The sequence below is a fragment of the Antechinus flavipes genome, chromosome 5 (genome assembly GCF_016432865.1).
Source record: "Antechinus flavipes isolate AdamAnt ecotype Samford, QLD, Australia chromosome 5, AdamAnt_v2, whole genome shotgun sequence".
NCBI lineage: Eukaryota > Metazoa > Chordata > Mammalia > Dasyuromorphia > Dasyuridae > Antechinus > Antechinus flavipes.
This window is the reverse complement of record NC_067402.1, coordinates 187,737,216-187,753,157: the sequence shown is the minus strand read 5'-3', so window position 1 is coordinate 187,753,157 and position 15,942 is coordinate 187,737,216. Positions and strand designations below refer to the sequence as shown.

Below are 15,942 nucleotides of genomic sequence, written 5' to 3'. Positions count from 1 at the left end.
TTATTATGGGATGTCTTTATAGAAAGGGGGGAGACTGGTTATTATGGGATGTGTGTGGGAAGGGGCCCTGAATGGCCGTTGTTGCAGAGGGCGAGGGTGGATATTATGGGATGTCAAACTGGGGGTGGATTGAGGGTGGTTATTATGGGATGTCTGTGGGGGATGGGGGGTGAGTATTATGGGATGTAAGGCTGAAGTGCTGGGAGGGGTGGTTATTATGGGATGGCCATGGAGAGGGAGGGGTGAGAGGGATCATTATGGGATGTCAATCCTGGGGGGTTAGAGTGGGGAAGTTGGCAGGAGAATGGTTATTATGGGATGTTTGGGGAGAAAGGGTTGAGTTGCAAAGGAACTGAGTATTATGGGATGTCCCTAACTCTGGCATACATGTGTATGGAAGTGGGGGAGTCCACGAGTATTATGGGATGTCCGGGAGGTGGGCGGTTGCTCCGGTGACACGCGCGCGCGAGCGATGAAGGGGCGGGGCCAGTGGTTGCCTAGGCGACGAGGGGGCGGGCGTTGCCGGGGAGACCCAGGGAGGAAGGTGGAGGGTGGGGGGAAGGGGACTGGGGAGGGTTGGAGTTGGTTGGGGTTATTATGGGCTGTCCGCGGGGGGGCGGGGCTTGGGCTGTGGGATTTCCCGGCCGGTGTTTCGGGCCCTTTAAGAGGCGAAGCCGGAGCCGGAGCCATTTTCCCCCCTTCGGCCGCGGCGAGGAGGAGCTGGAGTGGGAGCGAGAGCTACATAGAGCTGGACCCCGCGGCTCCGGGGTGAGGAGGGGGCGGGGTCCCCGAGGAAAGACCCCTACACACACACTGCTTTTCTGAGAAACTCCCCGAGGGGTCCCCTCCCCTCTCGCGCTAAAAGCCCCTTCAAAACCGGCTGGCTACCCCCCCCTCGGTCCCCTAAGGACTCGGGGGGAGCAGAGCCCTCCCCCACTCAGGGCTTCGAGGCTTCTTCTCGGACCTCTGTGAGGCCCTTCCACCCTCCAGGACAGTGGGGAAGGGGCGGCTTTTTATTATATCAGGCGCTTACTCCTCTGCTGCCCTTTGCTAGCTTGTTCCCCGGGACACGTGGCTTAGCCCCCTCCCCTAGGTTAGTCCCCAGACCCTCACCCCACCCCTTGCTCCCCATTCCGGACCGTGCTCAAGTCTGGAGACTCCACCCGCCCCCTTCCCTTGGCTCCCTGGAAAAACTGAAGAGCTCCCGGAATCAGCTGCCCTCTGTGGAGACTGACCCCTCCCCGGCGTCCGGGAGCAGCCCCTTCCCGCCCCCCAGTGACCTTCTGCCTTCGCGAATCGCCCCTTCGCAGCCCTCCCCTTCAGCCCGCTCAGCGCAGGCCCCTTCTTCCCCATGGCCCTCAGCTGTCCTCCCACCACAATGCCCGCTTGGTCCTGGAGGAGGGGAGGGCTCCTTCCTTCCTGGCCCTGCCCCACCTTTGGCCCTAGCCTCCCCTACGAGGAGCGAGTATGATCCCGGACCCTTCCCCCTTCCACCCCGAAACGCTGAAGAACGAAGTTCAGCTGAAGTGGGTTTTGCTGTCTGGCCCAAGTGGCAAAGGGAGTGGGGGGGTTGTGGGGTGGTGGGTGGAAAGAATAGGTGGGGGTGGGTGGGGGAGGGGGACAGGGACAGTGCACGTCACTGACTGTTCTCTCTCTTTCTCTGTCTCTCTTCCCCCCTCCCCCCCTCCTCTGCACAGTGACTCGGGCCAGCACAGAGGGCCCCAGGCCGGAGGCAGGAGCAGCTGGGCCAATTCCCTGGCCAGGATTGGAAGGGGATGGCTTCAGGCCTGGGCTCCCCATCCCCCTGCTCAGCAGGCAGTGAGGAAGAGGACATGGAGGTGCTTCTAAACAGCCTTCCCCCACCCCATCCAGGTAAGTGCTCTGAAGGGACCAGAGGCTGGAAAAGAGGAGACATTTGGGGCCTTCTCCAACTGACTCTTTTGGGGTAGGGTTGGGTAATGCCTCTCTTTGCAGGATCTGAGGTGGGAGGGTATCTAGAGGGAGTGGTTCTCTTCTGCAGAGTTCTCCTTAAAGAGGGTGATGGCAGCCATGTGTTTCTGCCTTGGGCATTGTGGATTGAGATGTCTTGGAGATGACATCTAGTGCCCATTTGTGCCTGTTGTAGGGTTTGAGTTCATGGTGAGATAAAGATACTGCTGTATGTGAAACTTAGAATGAGTAAGGTAGCACTAAACTTAGGTTACGGTCAGTCAATGCTTTGGCGCTTGGCATTAGGGTTTTGGGAGAGAATGGCCAAGCATCTCTGAAATCCGGTATGTTTTCGGGAGTGTAGGGGTCATTGCTGCCTTGGAAAGTATAAACAGGGATTGCTGGGTTCTCTTTTTCAGTTTATTTTTAGCCAGTGATCAGTTACCGGTTTTCTGTTCTCTGAGCTGACTGAACTGTGCAAAGTTTGAATCTCGCTCACAGCCGGGATATGGAGCACTTGCAGCCAGGCAAATTGCTGGAGTGTTTTGGTTGGGGAATGAAAGCTGAGGGAATATGTTAATGATCTGAAAGACAAGGTTGATGATTTGGGGAGCAGAGGAGCCCCCCAGGACATTTGAGTAGCAAAGAATCCATGTATTCTTTTTTAAGACTGTCCATCATTCTGTTTAAGGAAGAAATGTTTAACAGAAGACCTTGTGTCTGGGAAAGTATGTTTGTCTTGGTGGAGGGGAAGAAAATATAGGGGTGTGTTATATGTGTTTGGGGTGGGTCCTTAAGCCAGGCAAATTGAAATGTTGGATTTACCCTGTGCATTCCGGAGATGGTACTGACCGGTCCTGAGGAGTAAAGCTTTGGTTCATTGCTCAGATGGGGAGATGTTGTGTGCTTCTCGTGTTTTCTCTGCCTTTAAACTGGCCTTTTTGTTCTCTTACTCCTTTTCTTTTTTTCCCCATTTTCAGATTTTCTTATCCTCACTATTGTCTATTCATGTGAACTTTCTTCCTGTATCTGATCTTGAAGCATCAGAGAGACAATGTAGTTGAGTCTTGGGATTCAGATTCTGTCTTGTTAGTTGTGTGATCATTGGCCAGCCAAACCTCTCTGAGCCTCAGTTTTTTGTCTTTGATTAAATGGAGATAATAGACATACAACTAACTTCACTGAGTTATTATGAAGTTCACATGAGACACTGTATGTTAAGTACATATAGTTCTATATAAATATTAATTGCTCTTGCTGTTGTAAATTTTCTGTTATCTGAGCCAGGCATCTTCTCCATCCTAAAGGCTTCTGTTCTGGCTTAGGTTCCCCAGTGACTCTCTTTTTTATTTTTATTTATTTATTTTTTTTACTCTTGACAAAAACTGGGTTGATTTAGATGCTTCTAGATTTGTGGTTTTTGAAGTTAGAAATCAGGGATATATGCAGTGGAGCCTCTTCCCTTCATGGTTGTTTGGATGTATGTCAATCCCTATCTTTACCTGCCCTTTGCTTTAGTCTGATTTAATGGAGAGCCACATCTTGAACTTTTTTGGTGTGTATAGGCTAAGGAAAAATGAGGTTGTCCTGTTGTCTGAGGAAGTAGGGTGGTCCTAGCCTCTTATTGACAAACAGTAGATTGTGGCCTAGAGACTAAGGTAAACGACAGGTAATTATTCCCTTTCTCTCTCTTCCCCCTCCCCCTCCCCCCCATTGGTCCCCAGGGCTGGGGTTGTTCCTGTCCTAGCTGGAAGCTGTATAGACTCCCAAGATGAACTCTGCCCCAAGCTGTTCTATGACCCAGTTTTTCCACTTTGCCACACCCCGTTCCTGTCCCTTTCCCAAATCTTCCTCTAGATTTCAACTTGTATGATGTTGGCCATGTCAGCACATTCTTTGCCTGAGATATTGGGGGGTATTTGTGGGTGGACTAGGATGCACCTCTTGCCTCCTCATGCCCTTTGCCTTCCTCTCAGAATTATTGGGGTTCTAAAAAGGAGGAACTGGGATGTTGTTGTTCATAGGATAACATAGGAGTGTTCAGAAAAGGCCGTCCAAAAAATTATTCTTCGTGGTGAGATCTAGGCCGGTGTCCTGTTCCCTTGGGAGTGGGAGGGGTTGCCTTGAGCCTAGTCTGATCCTGAGCTAAGTAGGCTAGGGGGCCTGATGGGGCTTTGTCTAACCTGAGGTCTGTTTTCTAGTGTCTAGTCCTGGGAGGGAAGAGCCAGAGGCTGCTTAGGGGGTAGATCTCCAGAGATTAGAAGGTAGAAGCTTAGTATAGAATTGGAGGAAGAATGTTGTTTACGTTCCTTGGGACAAATGTATGAGTCTTTGAAACTTGACGAAAATGAGAGACTTTGTTGGGTATCCATTCAAATGAAAATAGCATTGTGGGATGTGCTTTAGAACTTCTTGCCATGGATTCCCACTACAAACAATGGAATATCAGAAGTATGGCAAGGAGATTGTGTATTTGGGTAACTCTCAATGTCCTACCTATGTTCTGGTCTTTAAAACAATGTTTTTTTGGCAGTGTAACTCAATCTTTTGTTAGCAATTGTCCCCTGTGTATTTATACTGGTTTTCATTCTCTTGAGACCTCTCAAGAAGAATGTCAACTTAAAAATGGGTAAGAGACCTGCATCTGGGGCCTTTTTGAAAGGGGAGGGAGGGAGAGGGAAGGAAAGGAAAGGACAGGAAAGTTCTCATTGAGGATAATTTCTTTCCCCTTTCAAACCTCCCAACACTTCCTGTCTGCCCTGTATTGGCAAGCCGGGTACCCTAGGTGGCTTCTGTGGTCAGGAGCCATTTTCCTTCTCCTAAGTTGTACCTCTCTTACCATTTCTATAATGGGTGGAAGTGGCCAGAGAAGAAGGGAGTAAGTGAGCTAACATGGATTTCTGTTACAAAGGAAGCAACATCTGTCCTCCTCCTCCCCTTTAATGCCCCCTTCTTACCTCACTCTGCCCAGCAGCCTTGTATATAACCTTAGGCTTTGTGCTAGTGTGCCCAGAGCCAAGAGGGAGGGGGGTAGCCAGATGGGAGAAGGCTGGGTTGGAGGGAGTAGTAACAGTTGATTAGACTCGGCCCCAGGGGGGAGGGTAAGCTACTGGCCCCAGGGGAGACCAGAGAGCAGGAGCTTGAAGGTGGGAAAGAAGGAGGAGTAAACTATTGAGGAAAGGGTTGGTGAGGAGTTTTGGGGTAAGTGTTGGCAGTTGAGCCTAAGATCCAGAGGCTCTGGTTGCCCTGAGTAGCAGTGGCCCAAAGGGGCTGGTTAAGGGTGTGGCTACAGGAAAACCTGGAGCTGAATTGTACTCATACTTTCAGAACATTATTGGAGAAAGAGGCATGCTGCTATATCTCCTATCTCTCCGCTGATGTAATTTCCCAGGTTAGGGATATCTTGTCAATTAGAGTGTATCCTGATAGAATATTGGAACTTATTTTAACTTTCCCTGAGAGTTACCTTAATTCAGAAGCTATGTTAATGTAGATAAAGAAAATTGCTCTTAAGGCTCTGGGGCTCTGTGATAGGCTAGAGATGGCTGACTCACTATAGTGGCCCTGTTTAATATGCATACAGTTTTTCTCCTTGGACTTCTGGAGGAGAGTGAAGAAGGCAGATTCCCCTTAGAATTTGGGGAAATTATAGTTGAAGATTCAGCATTGGGTCCTAACATTTACCTATCTTGCTACTTCTCCACATTTTACCCTAATGAACTTACTTAAGAGAATGAAGAAGACCCAGAGGAAGACTTATCAGAGGCAGAGACTCCTAAACTCAAAAAGAAGAAGAAGCCTAAGAAACCTCGGGATCCTAAAATCCCAAAGAGCAAGCGACAAAAAAAGGAGGTGAGTGAGGGTGGCTGAGGTATGGTATGAATGGAGGTAGGGTGGAAAAGAAGAAAAATAGAATTAGAGATAGGGAAAACGTGTGTAAAGGAGAGACTTTGTATAGGAAAGGTCTGGGATAAGCCAGGTGGCTGTCCCAAGCCAGCATGTGTGTAGCATGTGTGTGTCTGTCTCCCTTTCCCTCTCCTCCCCCTCCCTGTTCTAGCGTGTGCTCTTATGCCGGCAGCTGGGAGACAGTTCTGGGGAGGGGCCTGAATTTGTGGAGGAAGAAGATGAGATGGTTTTGCGATCAGACAGCGAGGGCAGTGACTATACCCCTGGCAAGAAAAAGAAGAAGAAGCTTGGACCTAAGAAAGAGAAGAAAAGCAAGTCTAAGAGAAAGGAGGAGGAAGAAGAAGATGATGATGATGATGACTCAAAGGTGCTTCTTCCCCCCTTCACCCCCTTTTTCACGTTCCTTTTATTTCTTTTGACATCTAATAGTCTCTTTAGAGACTTCTCTTGTAAAAAGCTTAACTTCTAGTTCCTTCCCCTTGTGGTAGTATTTTGATTCTCAAGGGTTCCTTCTTATCTCTTATTATGTACCTTTGAAAAGATTGCCAGGGGTTTGATTCTCTTCCCTTGGCCTTTTTAGGAGCCCAAGTCATCAGGTCAGCTACTAGAAGACTGGGGCATGGAAGACATTGACCATGTGTTCTCAGAAGAAGATTATCGAACTCTTACCAACTATAAGGCCTTCAGCCAGTTTGTCAGGTATTTAAGCTAAGACTCAGGAGTCCTTAGGAAGGGAAGGGGAGCATGTAACTCTTTTTCAGTCTCTAGTCTTGCTATTTTGTCTATTTACCAACCAGTGTCTATTTTCATCCTTCCCCAGACCTCTTATTGCTGCTAAGAACCCCAAGATTGCAGTTTCCAAGATGATGATGGTTCTAGGAGCCAAATGGCGAGAATTCAGTACCAACAACCCCTTCAAGGGCAGTTCTGGGGCCTCAGTGGCAGCTGCAGCTGCGGCAGCAGTAGCTGTAGTGGAGAGTATGGTAACTGCAACTGAAGTTGCTCCACCTCCACCCCCTGTGGAAGTACCCATCAGAAAGGCCAAAACCAAGGAGGGTAAAGGTTAGTGAGATAAGATAGGAGTATGTAGTTGTCTTTCTTTATCTTTGAGGTTGAATTTGAATCTCAGATTTAGGTTGAGTTTAGGGAAAATTAATGTTGATAGACTTAGTTTAGACCTATTGTAAGGAGGATTGTCTTTTTTTTTTTTTTTAAATCTATTGCCCAATGATATTTTCAACAAATTTCTGTTAAGTGCCACACATGGAAGGTCCTGTCCTGGGCTCAGGGGATAAGTTAGAAAAGCAGAGTAGTCTTCAAGGAGCTTGCATTTTCTGGGGAGAGGGGATAGGTAGTGGAAGATATATTCTGTATGACAATATGTAGGAGGGAAAGAGCATTGACATTTGGGAGTGACAGGAAAGATTTTGCAGAAGTGCCAATTTTACTGACCCTTGAAGTGGGGAGACGAGGATTTTGACAAGAGAAATGAAAAGATAACATTTCAAGAAAGAGGAACATCGTTTGGAAACTGATTTAATCAGCTTTGGCTAGAGCCTAAAGTGTGAAGAGAAGTAGTAATTTGGTAAGATTGGAGTTAGATGATGGTGGATCTTACTGGCCAGTCTGAGGAGGTAGAACTGTTTTAGGTATTGCCTGTTGAGACACTAAGGGTTTGAATGGAAAAGGAATGGGGCACAGGTAATGACATGATCAGATCTTTTATAGGAATTTTAGTTTAATTGTGGGGAGGAGGACTGGAAGTAGGTACAGCAGTCTGTCAGGGGAGCCTAGATAAGATTTTGATGGCTGGAAATAAAATGATAGCTCTGTGATTTGGACTGAAGAGAATGGATGAATTTATAGGACCGGATAATTGATTGGACAAGTTGAGTTTGAGATGCTGATAGAATATCCAGGTGGAAATGTTAAAGAAGCAGAATTAATAGGTCTTCATAATTGATTGGATTTGGGAGATGAAAATAGAAGAAGTAAGGATAACTTCTGGGTGACTAGGATAAATTAGGAATGTTTAAAAGTGGAGTTTTTCAGTAGGGAAAAGATCATCAACTTTTATTTTAGACTTATGTTTTTGAAATACTGATGGAACTTCCATGTGGAAATGTCTGACAGGTAATTGATGATGTAGATCTGATGACGTAGGAAAGCACCGAGTGGATACATAGATATGGGGGTCATTTTTGTATATGTGATAACAGAACTCATGGAATCAGGTGATATTATCATGAAAGAAGACACAGAAAAAAGGACCAAGGACAGAGTCCTTGGGGACTTCCACTATTTGGAGTTAGAAGATGGAAGGTGGTTTAGCGAAGGAGCCTGAAAAAGATTGATCAAGTAAATAGAAGGAGAAATCAGGGGAGAAGCAGTGTTATAAAAACGGGAAGAAAGAATATCCAGGTACATATGGTAGTTGGAGAGCAGTGGGGTCAGCAGTCAAACTAAAAAGATCAAGAAGGATGGAAAATGCTACTGGATTTAGTAGTTAAATTGTTGGCAACTTTGGAGAGAAAAATTTCAGTGGAGTAATGGGATGAAAGCCAGAATGGAAGAGTTTGAGAATTATGAGTGGGTGGTGAGGAAGTAGAGGCAGTGAGTGAGCATAGATGATTTTTTTTCAAAAAGTTTATCAGTGAAAAGGAAGAAAGGAGATTGGTGATTGGAGCTTGAGTAGGATAGGGTTAAATGATGTGTGTGTGTGTGTGTGTGTGTGTGTGTGTGTGTGTGTGTGTGTGTGTGTGTGTGTGTGTGTTTTAAAGTGTGGTAAACCTGACATATTTGTAGATAACGGGTAGAATCAGAAATAAGATACTAAAGGTGAATGAGGGAATAAAGTCAATAAGGCAGACTTCTGGAAGCCTTAGAGAGTTGGTATTTGCATTTGACTTAACTTTTCTTTTAGGTCCCAATGCCCGACGGAAACCTAAAGCTAGCCCCCGTGTGCCTGATGCTAAGAAGCCCAAACCGAAGAAGGTGGCACCCCTGAAAATCAAACTGGGAGGCTTTGGCTCTAAGCGCAAGAGGTCTTCGGTGAGAATCTGCATGTGGTAGGGTCACCAAATCCTAAGGAGGAAGTACCCTGGAACAGGATACAGCAATGGATATAAGTGTGGGAGGTTGTCGGCAAATGATAAGCTAGACATCTAGTATTGTCCTCTAGTATGCTAACATTCTCTTTGAAAGGTGAGAATGGTACTTTCCTCACCATATACATCTTTCCCTTGGCTGGGGCTTCTAGCTCTCTGATACCTTTTATCCTGCCAGAGTGAAGATGATGACCTGGATGTGGAGTCTGATTTTGATGATGCCAGTATCAACAGTTACTCCGTGTCAGATGGTTCGACTAGTAGGAGCAGCCGCAGCCGCAAGAAACTTAGAGCTACCAAAAAGAAAAAGAAAGGTGTGTTTCTCTTATGTCTTTGTATGGTTATTGGTGAGGGCTCAAATCCCCTAAAAATAGGACTGAGATTTGGGTGTGGTATCATGATGGGTGGCGGGTTGTGCTACTTACTGGGCTTCCCCTCTTCCTTGCCTAGGCGAGGAGGAGGTGACTGCTGTGGATGGTTATGAGACAGACCACCAGGACTACTGTGAAGTGTGCCAGCAAGGAGGAGAGATCATCCTGTGTGATACCTGTCCCCGTGCTTACCACATGGTCTGCCTGGATCCTGACATGGAGAAGGCCCCGGAGGGCAAGTGGAGTTGTCCACACTGTGTGAGTATCTATCACATATGGGCCCCTTTGGACTTGAGGGAGGTTGTATTCTGTGGGGATTATGGGGATGAAGTTTGTGAGATTTAGGGGAAAGGATGAAATTTGAGGGAAGAGATAGATTGAGAATGGTGGGGGGGTGGGACCTAGCTGTGATTTCTTACTACAGGAAAAGGAAGGTATCCAATGGGAGGCAAAGGAGGACAACTCTGAGGGTGAAGAAATCCTAGAAGAAGTTGGTGGTGACCCTGAGGAGGAGGATGATCATCACATGGAGTTTTGCCGTGTCTGCAAGGATGGTGGGGAACTACTCTGCTGTGACACCTGCCCCTCTTCCTACCATATCCACTGCCTGAATCCCCCACTCCCAGAGATCCCCAACGGCGAATGGCTTTGTCCTCGTTGCACGGTGAGTGCCTGACTTGAAAGGAGTGGGGAGGAGTACAATTCACAACTTACAGCTTTATTTTTATATGATAACTAAGCATTTTGAGAGTAAAATCGCAAAGGGATTGATCAGGAAATAGCTTTTTTGGCCCTTTTATAAAACCCTAGGCTACTGGTGATTCTGGGATTCATCTGCCTTGGGCCAATACTGGAATGGTGTAGGGCAATATGGTTAATGCTTTGTCCAGTTGGTACTGAAGTAGTGTCATACTAGAGCAGAGCACTCTGTTCCTGTCCCTGTCTCAACACTGCTTCAAGGATCCTATCAATTCATACTGCTTTATTGGAGCCACATAATGCTCTATAATTTTCCATAAGTCCAGTTTGCCAAATCTATTGACATATCAAGCTTGATTATCCTGTATATTTTTTTTTTTTTGAGAACTAGACATTTGGTTGGTAAAAAGCGATTAGGTGTGAAACATGCAGAAGATTAATTTCTGACTGTACTGATAAGATATAGGCTATGTTAGGCCTACTCCTTAGTGTGCTATATGTTTGTATTTGTTATTTTTCTTAGTGCCCTTCACTGAAAGGTAAAGTTCAGAAGATCCTGATTTGGAAATGGGGGCAGCCACCATCCCCTACACCAGTGCCCCGACCCCCTGATGCTGACCCCAATACCCCTTCTCCTAAGCCTTTGGAGGGGCGACCTGAGCGGCAATTCTTTGTGAAATGGCAAGGCATGTCCTATTGGCACTGTTCTTGGGTGTCAGAACTACAGGTAAGTGAGAGTGGCTGCATGTATTCTCATAACAAGAACTGGGAGATAAGGGGAAAGATAATATTCCAAGACAAAAAATAATATCTTATTTGATAAGATGCTTTCTTTTTTTTTTTTTTTCTGATTATAGCTGGAGCTTCACTGCCAAGTGATGTTCCGTAACTACCAGCGTAAGAATGATATGGATGAGCCACCATCTGGTGACTTTGGTGGGGAGGAAGAAAAAAGCCGTAAACGAAAGAACAAGGACCCCAAGTTTGCAGAAATGGAAGAACGTTTCTACCGCTATGGGATTAAACCTGAGTGGATGATGATCCACCGTATCCTCAACCACAGGTACCAATAAAGCTCATAGTTGTCTCTTGGGGTTGGCAGGAATGGGGGAAGTGGGGGGGGGGAGATAAGATCTCTGTGAAAGAGAATGAGGACTCACTTTTTTCTGTTCCCAAGATTGAACAAGTAAAAAATTCATCAGTGTCTTATACAAAATAGATGTGCAATAAATATTAAAGGAATCCTCATGTTTGAGCTGTTAGAAGAGGGAGGGGAGTTGGTTGGTATTGCACTTGGTCTGAGGACAAGAGCTTATGACCCCCAGAGATAGAATATGCATTAACTCAAGAACACAAAGAGAATGAGGTTTCCTACTGTGACAGTTCTTTCTCTCTTTTTGGTGCCACAGTGTAGATAAGAAGGGTCATGTCCACTATTTGATCAAATGGAGGGACCTGCCCTATGATCAAGCATCCTGGGAAAGTGAAGATGTAGAGGTGCAAGACTATGATCTATTCAAGCAGAGCTACTGGAACCATAGGTGAGTGAATATTTGAGTGGCTTCAGAACAGGAGAAAGAGACATCATAAGGGCAGGCATTTAAAACTCTCTCTTCTTTAGGGAGCTAATGCGGGGTGAGGAAGGACGACCTGGCAAAAAGCTCAAGAAGGTTAAGCTTAGGAAGTTGGAGAGGCCTCCTGAAACTCCTACAGTTGATGTGAGTTGGGACAGAGAAGAGGAAATGACTTAATTAGGTGGGAGGGTATATCATGTCTCTGTCCAGACCATGTTTCATTTGATGGGAGTCCTATAAATAATGACCTGTTCTCTCTAACATTGATTGTTTTAGTAATTTTTCTTTTCCTCCCTTCTCCATGTTTTTGAAACAGAGAGGGTTTTATTTCCTCGCTTTAGCCAGCAGGGAAAACTAAAGCACAAAGATGGAGAAGGGGAGGGGAGGATAGGTCATGAAAAAATTCCTGGAGAAAAGTATTGTGATACAATGGAAAGAGTGCTGTATTTGGAGTCAGGAAAGACTTGGGTTTGAATCTACCCTTTGACCCTTAGCTATGTAACCATGAGCAAATTACTTAATCCTTTTTAGCTCTTGATTCCTCATCTGTAAAATGGTAATATTATAAATATTGTAATAATGTAGTATTACAGATACAATTGCACATACTCGTAGCGCCTTACAAAGTGTTTGAGGATCAAAAAATGAAACGTTTTCACAGAGTACTTTTGCATATATTAATAACAGCATTGGCTCATATTTATATGTACGTTAGAGCTAGATCCCAGCAGTCATGATCTTCAAGTAAAGCTCTTTTCCTTTCTGTTTGTCCTATTTTGGAAAACAGACAAGAAAGTTGCCAAAATGAACCTTAGGAAGGAATTGGTAGAAACAGATTTATTTAGTTTGGAGAAGGGACACTAGAATTTGTTTACCTGAAAATCTTTTAATACCAAAACCTCCCATTTGTTTGATGGATTAGTTATCCTACCAAGAAAAGGAGGTTAGGACAAGGGAAAAGAGGGAATAATGACTTATTCATAGATTTTTGTGTTGATATTTAATTAAGGCTGGAAAAGGCACTTGATATTACGAAGTCAGCTTCATCTTCAGGGAATATAAACTTATCATCTGCCAGTTTCTGACTTCTCACTATTTTTTCTTTCAGCCAACAGTGAAATATGAGCGGCAACCAGAGTACTTAGATGCTACTGGTGGGACTCTACATCCCTATCAGATGGAGGGATTGAACTGGTTGCGCTTCTCCTGGGCCCAGGGCACTGACACTATCTTGGCAGATGAAATGGGCTTGGGCAAGACGGTTCAGACAGCTGTCTTCCTTTATTCTTTGTACAAGGAGGTGAGAAAGAACACATCAATAAGATTAACTTTTCTGTCTTTTCAAAACTATTTACTTATTTAGTGCTGAGGTAGAAAAGGAGAATTTGATGTAATGGAGGAGATAAGATAGAAAAAAGCATTAAGCAACAAAATATAATTAGTAACAGAGAGCTATATGAATCTTTGTTCAGGGCAGGTTGTGCCAGTTTTATCAGATCTGTGGGAGGGATTGGTCTGAGAAGGCCCCATGTAAGAGGAAAGTTTTGAAGGAGGGTCAAAACAGAGTTGGAGGGTTAGATTGAAGATTGATGCTGATCCCTTTTGTTCTTTTTCAAGCTCTTGGTGTGGGAAGGGACTGAGGAGTTGTATATAGAGTGGTTTATAGACAGGGGTAGTTTTTAAAAGAACCTACATGCTTCTCTTCTACCTCCCTCATACCAGGGTCATTCAAAAGGTCCTTTCCTAGTGAGTGCCCCACTTTCTACAATCATCAACTGGGAGCGAGAGTTTGAGATGTGGGCTCCAGACATGTATGTGGTAACCTATGTTGGAGACAAGGATAGTCGTGCTATTATTCGTGAAAACGAATTCTCTTTTGAAGATAATGCTATCCGTGGTGGCAAGAAGGCTTCCAGAATGAAGGTATCTCAGAGGGAGACTTGTCAAGAGGGAGGAATAGCTCTTTCTGGACAAGCCTCTTCCCTTGGGATGAAGGAAAAGGGATGGTCTGGGAACTGGAAGATGCTTTTTACAGTAGAGGGTTCTGAACATCAATGATTGGGCTTCCTTCCTTTGTAGAAAGAAGCATCTGTGAAGTTTCATGTATTGCTGACTTCCTATGAACTGATTACCATTGACATGGCCATTCTGGGCTCCATTGATTGGGCCTGCCTAATTGTGGATGAAGCTCATAGGCTTAAGAACAATCAGTCTAAGGTAAGCAAAGTTTTTGGACTCTCTTGTTATATGCTACCAATTTATTGAAGGTGGGGAATCTCTCAGTAGTGGGTAGAATAGAGAATGGCCATTCTGTGGCCATCCCTTTGTTACAAAGTTTTCAAGGGCTAAATTAGCAAGCTTTTTAAATTAGTAAAGCCGGTTTGGAATTCAATGGAATCAAGTTGAGGCCCATGAGTAGCATGAAGTGATCTGTTTTTCTTTTTCTCTTATATTTCCCCTATGCCCTACTAGTTTTTCAGGGTACTCAATGGCTATTCCCTCCAGCACAAGTTACTACTAACAGGGACTCCTCTACAGAATAACTTGGAGGAGCTTTTCCACCTGCTTAATTTCCTCACTCCAGAAAGATTCCAGTGAGTATTCTTACATTACATACATCATTTCTCTTACTCACTTTAATCTTACTCCCCTGCCCTCCCCCAATTTTTTTTTCCTGTTTATCATATAATTCTCCTTTTTTCCCCACCCTTTGATAAACTATTTTTTTTTTTTTTTGATAAAGCAACCTGGAGGGCTTCCTAGAGGAGTTTGCTGACATTGCCAAGGAGGACCAGATCAAAAAATTGCATGACATGTTGGGGCCTCACATGCTTCGACGGCTTAAAGCTGATGTTTTCAAGAACATGCCCTCTAAGACAGAGCTGATTGTGCGTGTGGAACTGAGTCCTATGCAGAAGTGAGTTGGAGAAATGTTCCCCAAAGGGACAAGAAAAACACTAAACCCACTAAAAATATTTAGAAAAATCTGCTTGTCCCCTGTAATATTTCCAATATTCACACTTTGCCCTATTCTGGGAGCATTCCAGTCCTGGGGCATCTGGTGATAGGGAACAATTAAGGCCTGAAGATGCTATCAGTACCAGTGTCAGAAAATGTTTTTTCCAATTTTAGTCAAGTTCTGACTTGACTAAAGTCTTTTAGGTTCAACCTAATTATTTTTAGGCTCTAAGCCTAGTGTTTTTTAAAAACTTTCTGGGTTCCTGGACCCAAAACCCTGGGTTCCTAGATCCTTAAGGTATGGTTGTTTCAAAGTTTGGTAATATGACATTCTGTTCTATCTGCAGGAAATACTACAAGTACATTCTAACCCGAAACTTTGAGGCACTCAATGCTCGGGGTGGTGGCAATCAGGTTTCCCTACTTAATGTGGTGATGGATCTAAAAAAGTGCTGTAACCACCCTTACCTCTTCCCTGTGGCTGCCATGGTAGGTCCTGAAACCTCTTTCTTTAATGTTATTTTAATTGTACCCTTGTCTTCTATTTCATTTTTTTTTCTACCTTTTATTCTAGGAAGCACCAAAGATGCCCAATGGGATGTATGATGGCAGTGCTCTAATTCGAGCATCAGGGAAGCTACTTTTATTGCAAAAAATGCTCAAGAACCTCAAAGAGGGTGGCCACCGTGTGCTCATTTTCTCGCAGGTATCAGAAGGTGGTGGATTTAAGTATAGGAGAGATAGATGATAAGGGGGTTCTTAATAGAAGAGTTCCATTAATGTATGACGAATATATTTTCTTGTTAGATGACCAAAATGTTGGATCTGTTAGAGGATTTTTTGGAACACGAAGGTTATAAATATGAGCGAATCGATGGGGGAATTACTGGGAACATGCGTCAGGAAGCCATTGATCGTTTTAACGGTGAGAGGTTGGGTTACGTATGTGTTATTGGTAGAAAGGGGACAAAATACCATCAGATTTTTCTTTTAGCTAATTACCTTTTTTTTTTTTCCCCCACACAACCAGTTTTCTCATTTATACTTGCCACAGGGAATTTATTGAATAGGGGAGGAAATGCAGAATAGCTTGAAAGGCATGTCTTATTATTTCAGAAAGATATCTAATGTGCCATGTTTTGTTCTTTTTCTTTCAGCACCTGGTGCTCAGCAGTTTTGTTTTCTTCTTTCTACTCGAGCTGGGGGCCTGGGAATCAATCTAGCTACTGCAGATACTGTTATCATCTATGACTCTGACTGGAACCCCCATAATGACATCCAGGTGAACAGGATCAGATTCAGTGATTCAGCATTGATGCTGTTTGTTTATAAAAGATCCCCTACTTTTTATGAGTAGATGCCTAAATGAAGAGAAAACAGAAGTTTTACTTTGCATAA

General features: G+C 44.6%; 1 protein-coding gene across 6 annotated transcripts in view; it reads left to right on the top strand.

Moving 5' to 3' along the window:
- Positions 1-651: 651 nt before the first annotated feature.
- Positions 652-15,942, top strand: part of CHD4 (chromodomain helicase DNA binding protein 4) — a 34,212-nt gene continuing 18,921 nt past the window's right edge. For 3 of the 6 annotated variants that reach the window (XM_051962881.1, XM_051962880.1, XM_051962879.1), the window contains exons 1-23: positions 652-768; positions 1,698-1,872; positions 5,660-5,781; positions 5,987-6,202; positions 6,416-6,534; positions 6,656-6,897; positions 8,759-8,886; positions 9,121-9,256; positions 9,393-9,571; positions 9,738-9,977; positions 10,536-10,739; positions 10,870-11,075; positions 11,422-11,553; positions 11,634-11,730; positions 12,695-12,886; positions 13,309-13,509; positions 13,666-13,803; positions 14,059-14,180; positions 14,330-14,503; positions 14,892-15,033; positions 15,119-15,250; positions 15,352-15,469; positions 15,702-15,826. In XM_051962881.1, the coding sequence (XP_051818841.1) occupies positions 1,776-1,872; positions 5,660-5,781; positions 5,987-6,202; positions 6,416-6,534; positions 6,656-6,897; positions 8,759-8,886; positions 9,121-9,256; positions 9,393-9,571; positions 9,738-9,977; positions 10,536-10,739; positions 10,870-11,075; positions 11,422-11,553; positions 11,634-11,730; positions 12,695-12,886; positions 13,309-13,509; positions 13,666-13,803; positions 14,059-14,180; positions 14,330-14,503; positions 14,892-15,033; positions 15,119-15,250; positions 15,352-15,469; positions 15,702-15,826 (3,462 nt within the window). In that variant the 5' untranslated portion in view covers positions 652-768; positions 1,698-1,775. The remainder of the gene's footprint in view (positions 769-1,697; positions 1,873-5,659; positions 5,782-5,986; positions 6,203-6,415; positions 6,535-6,655; positions 6,898-8,758; positions 8,887-9,120; positions 9,257-9,392; positions 9,572-9,737; positions 9,978-10,535; positions 10,740-10,869; positions 11,076-11,421; positions 11,554-11,633; positions 11,731-12,694; positions 12,887-13,308; positions 13,510-13,665; positions 13,804-14,058; positions 14,181-14,329; positions 14,504-14,891; positions 15,034-15,118; positions 15,251-15,351; positions 15,470-15,701; positions 15,827-15,942) is intronic. The other 3 variants (XM_051962884.1, XM_051962882.1, XM_051962885.1) reach the window with 2 other exon arrangements.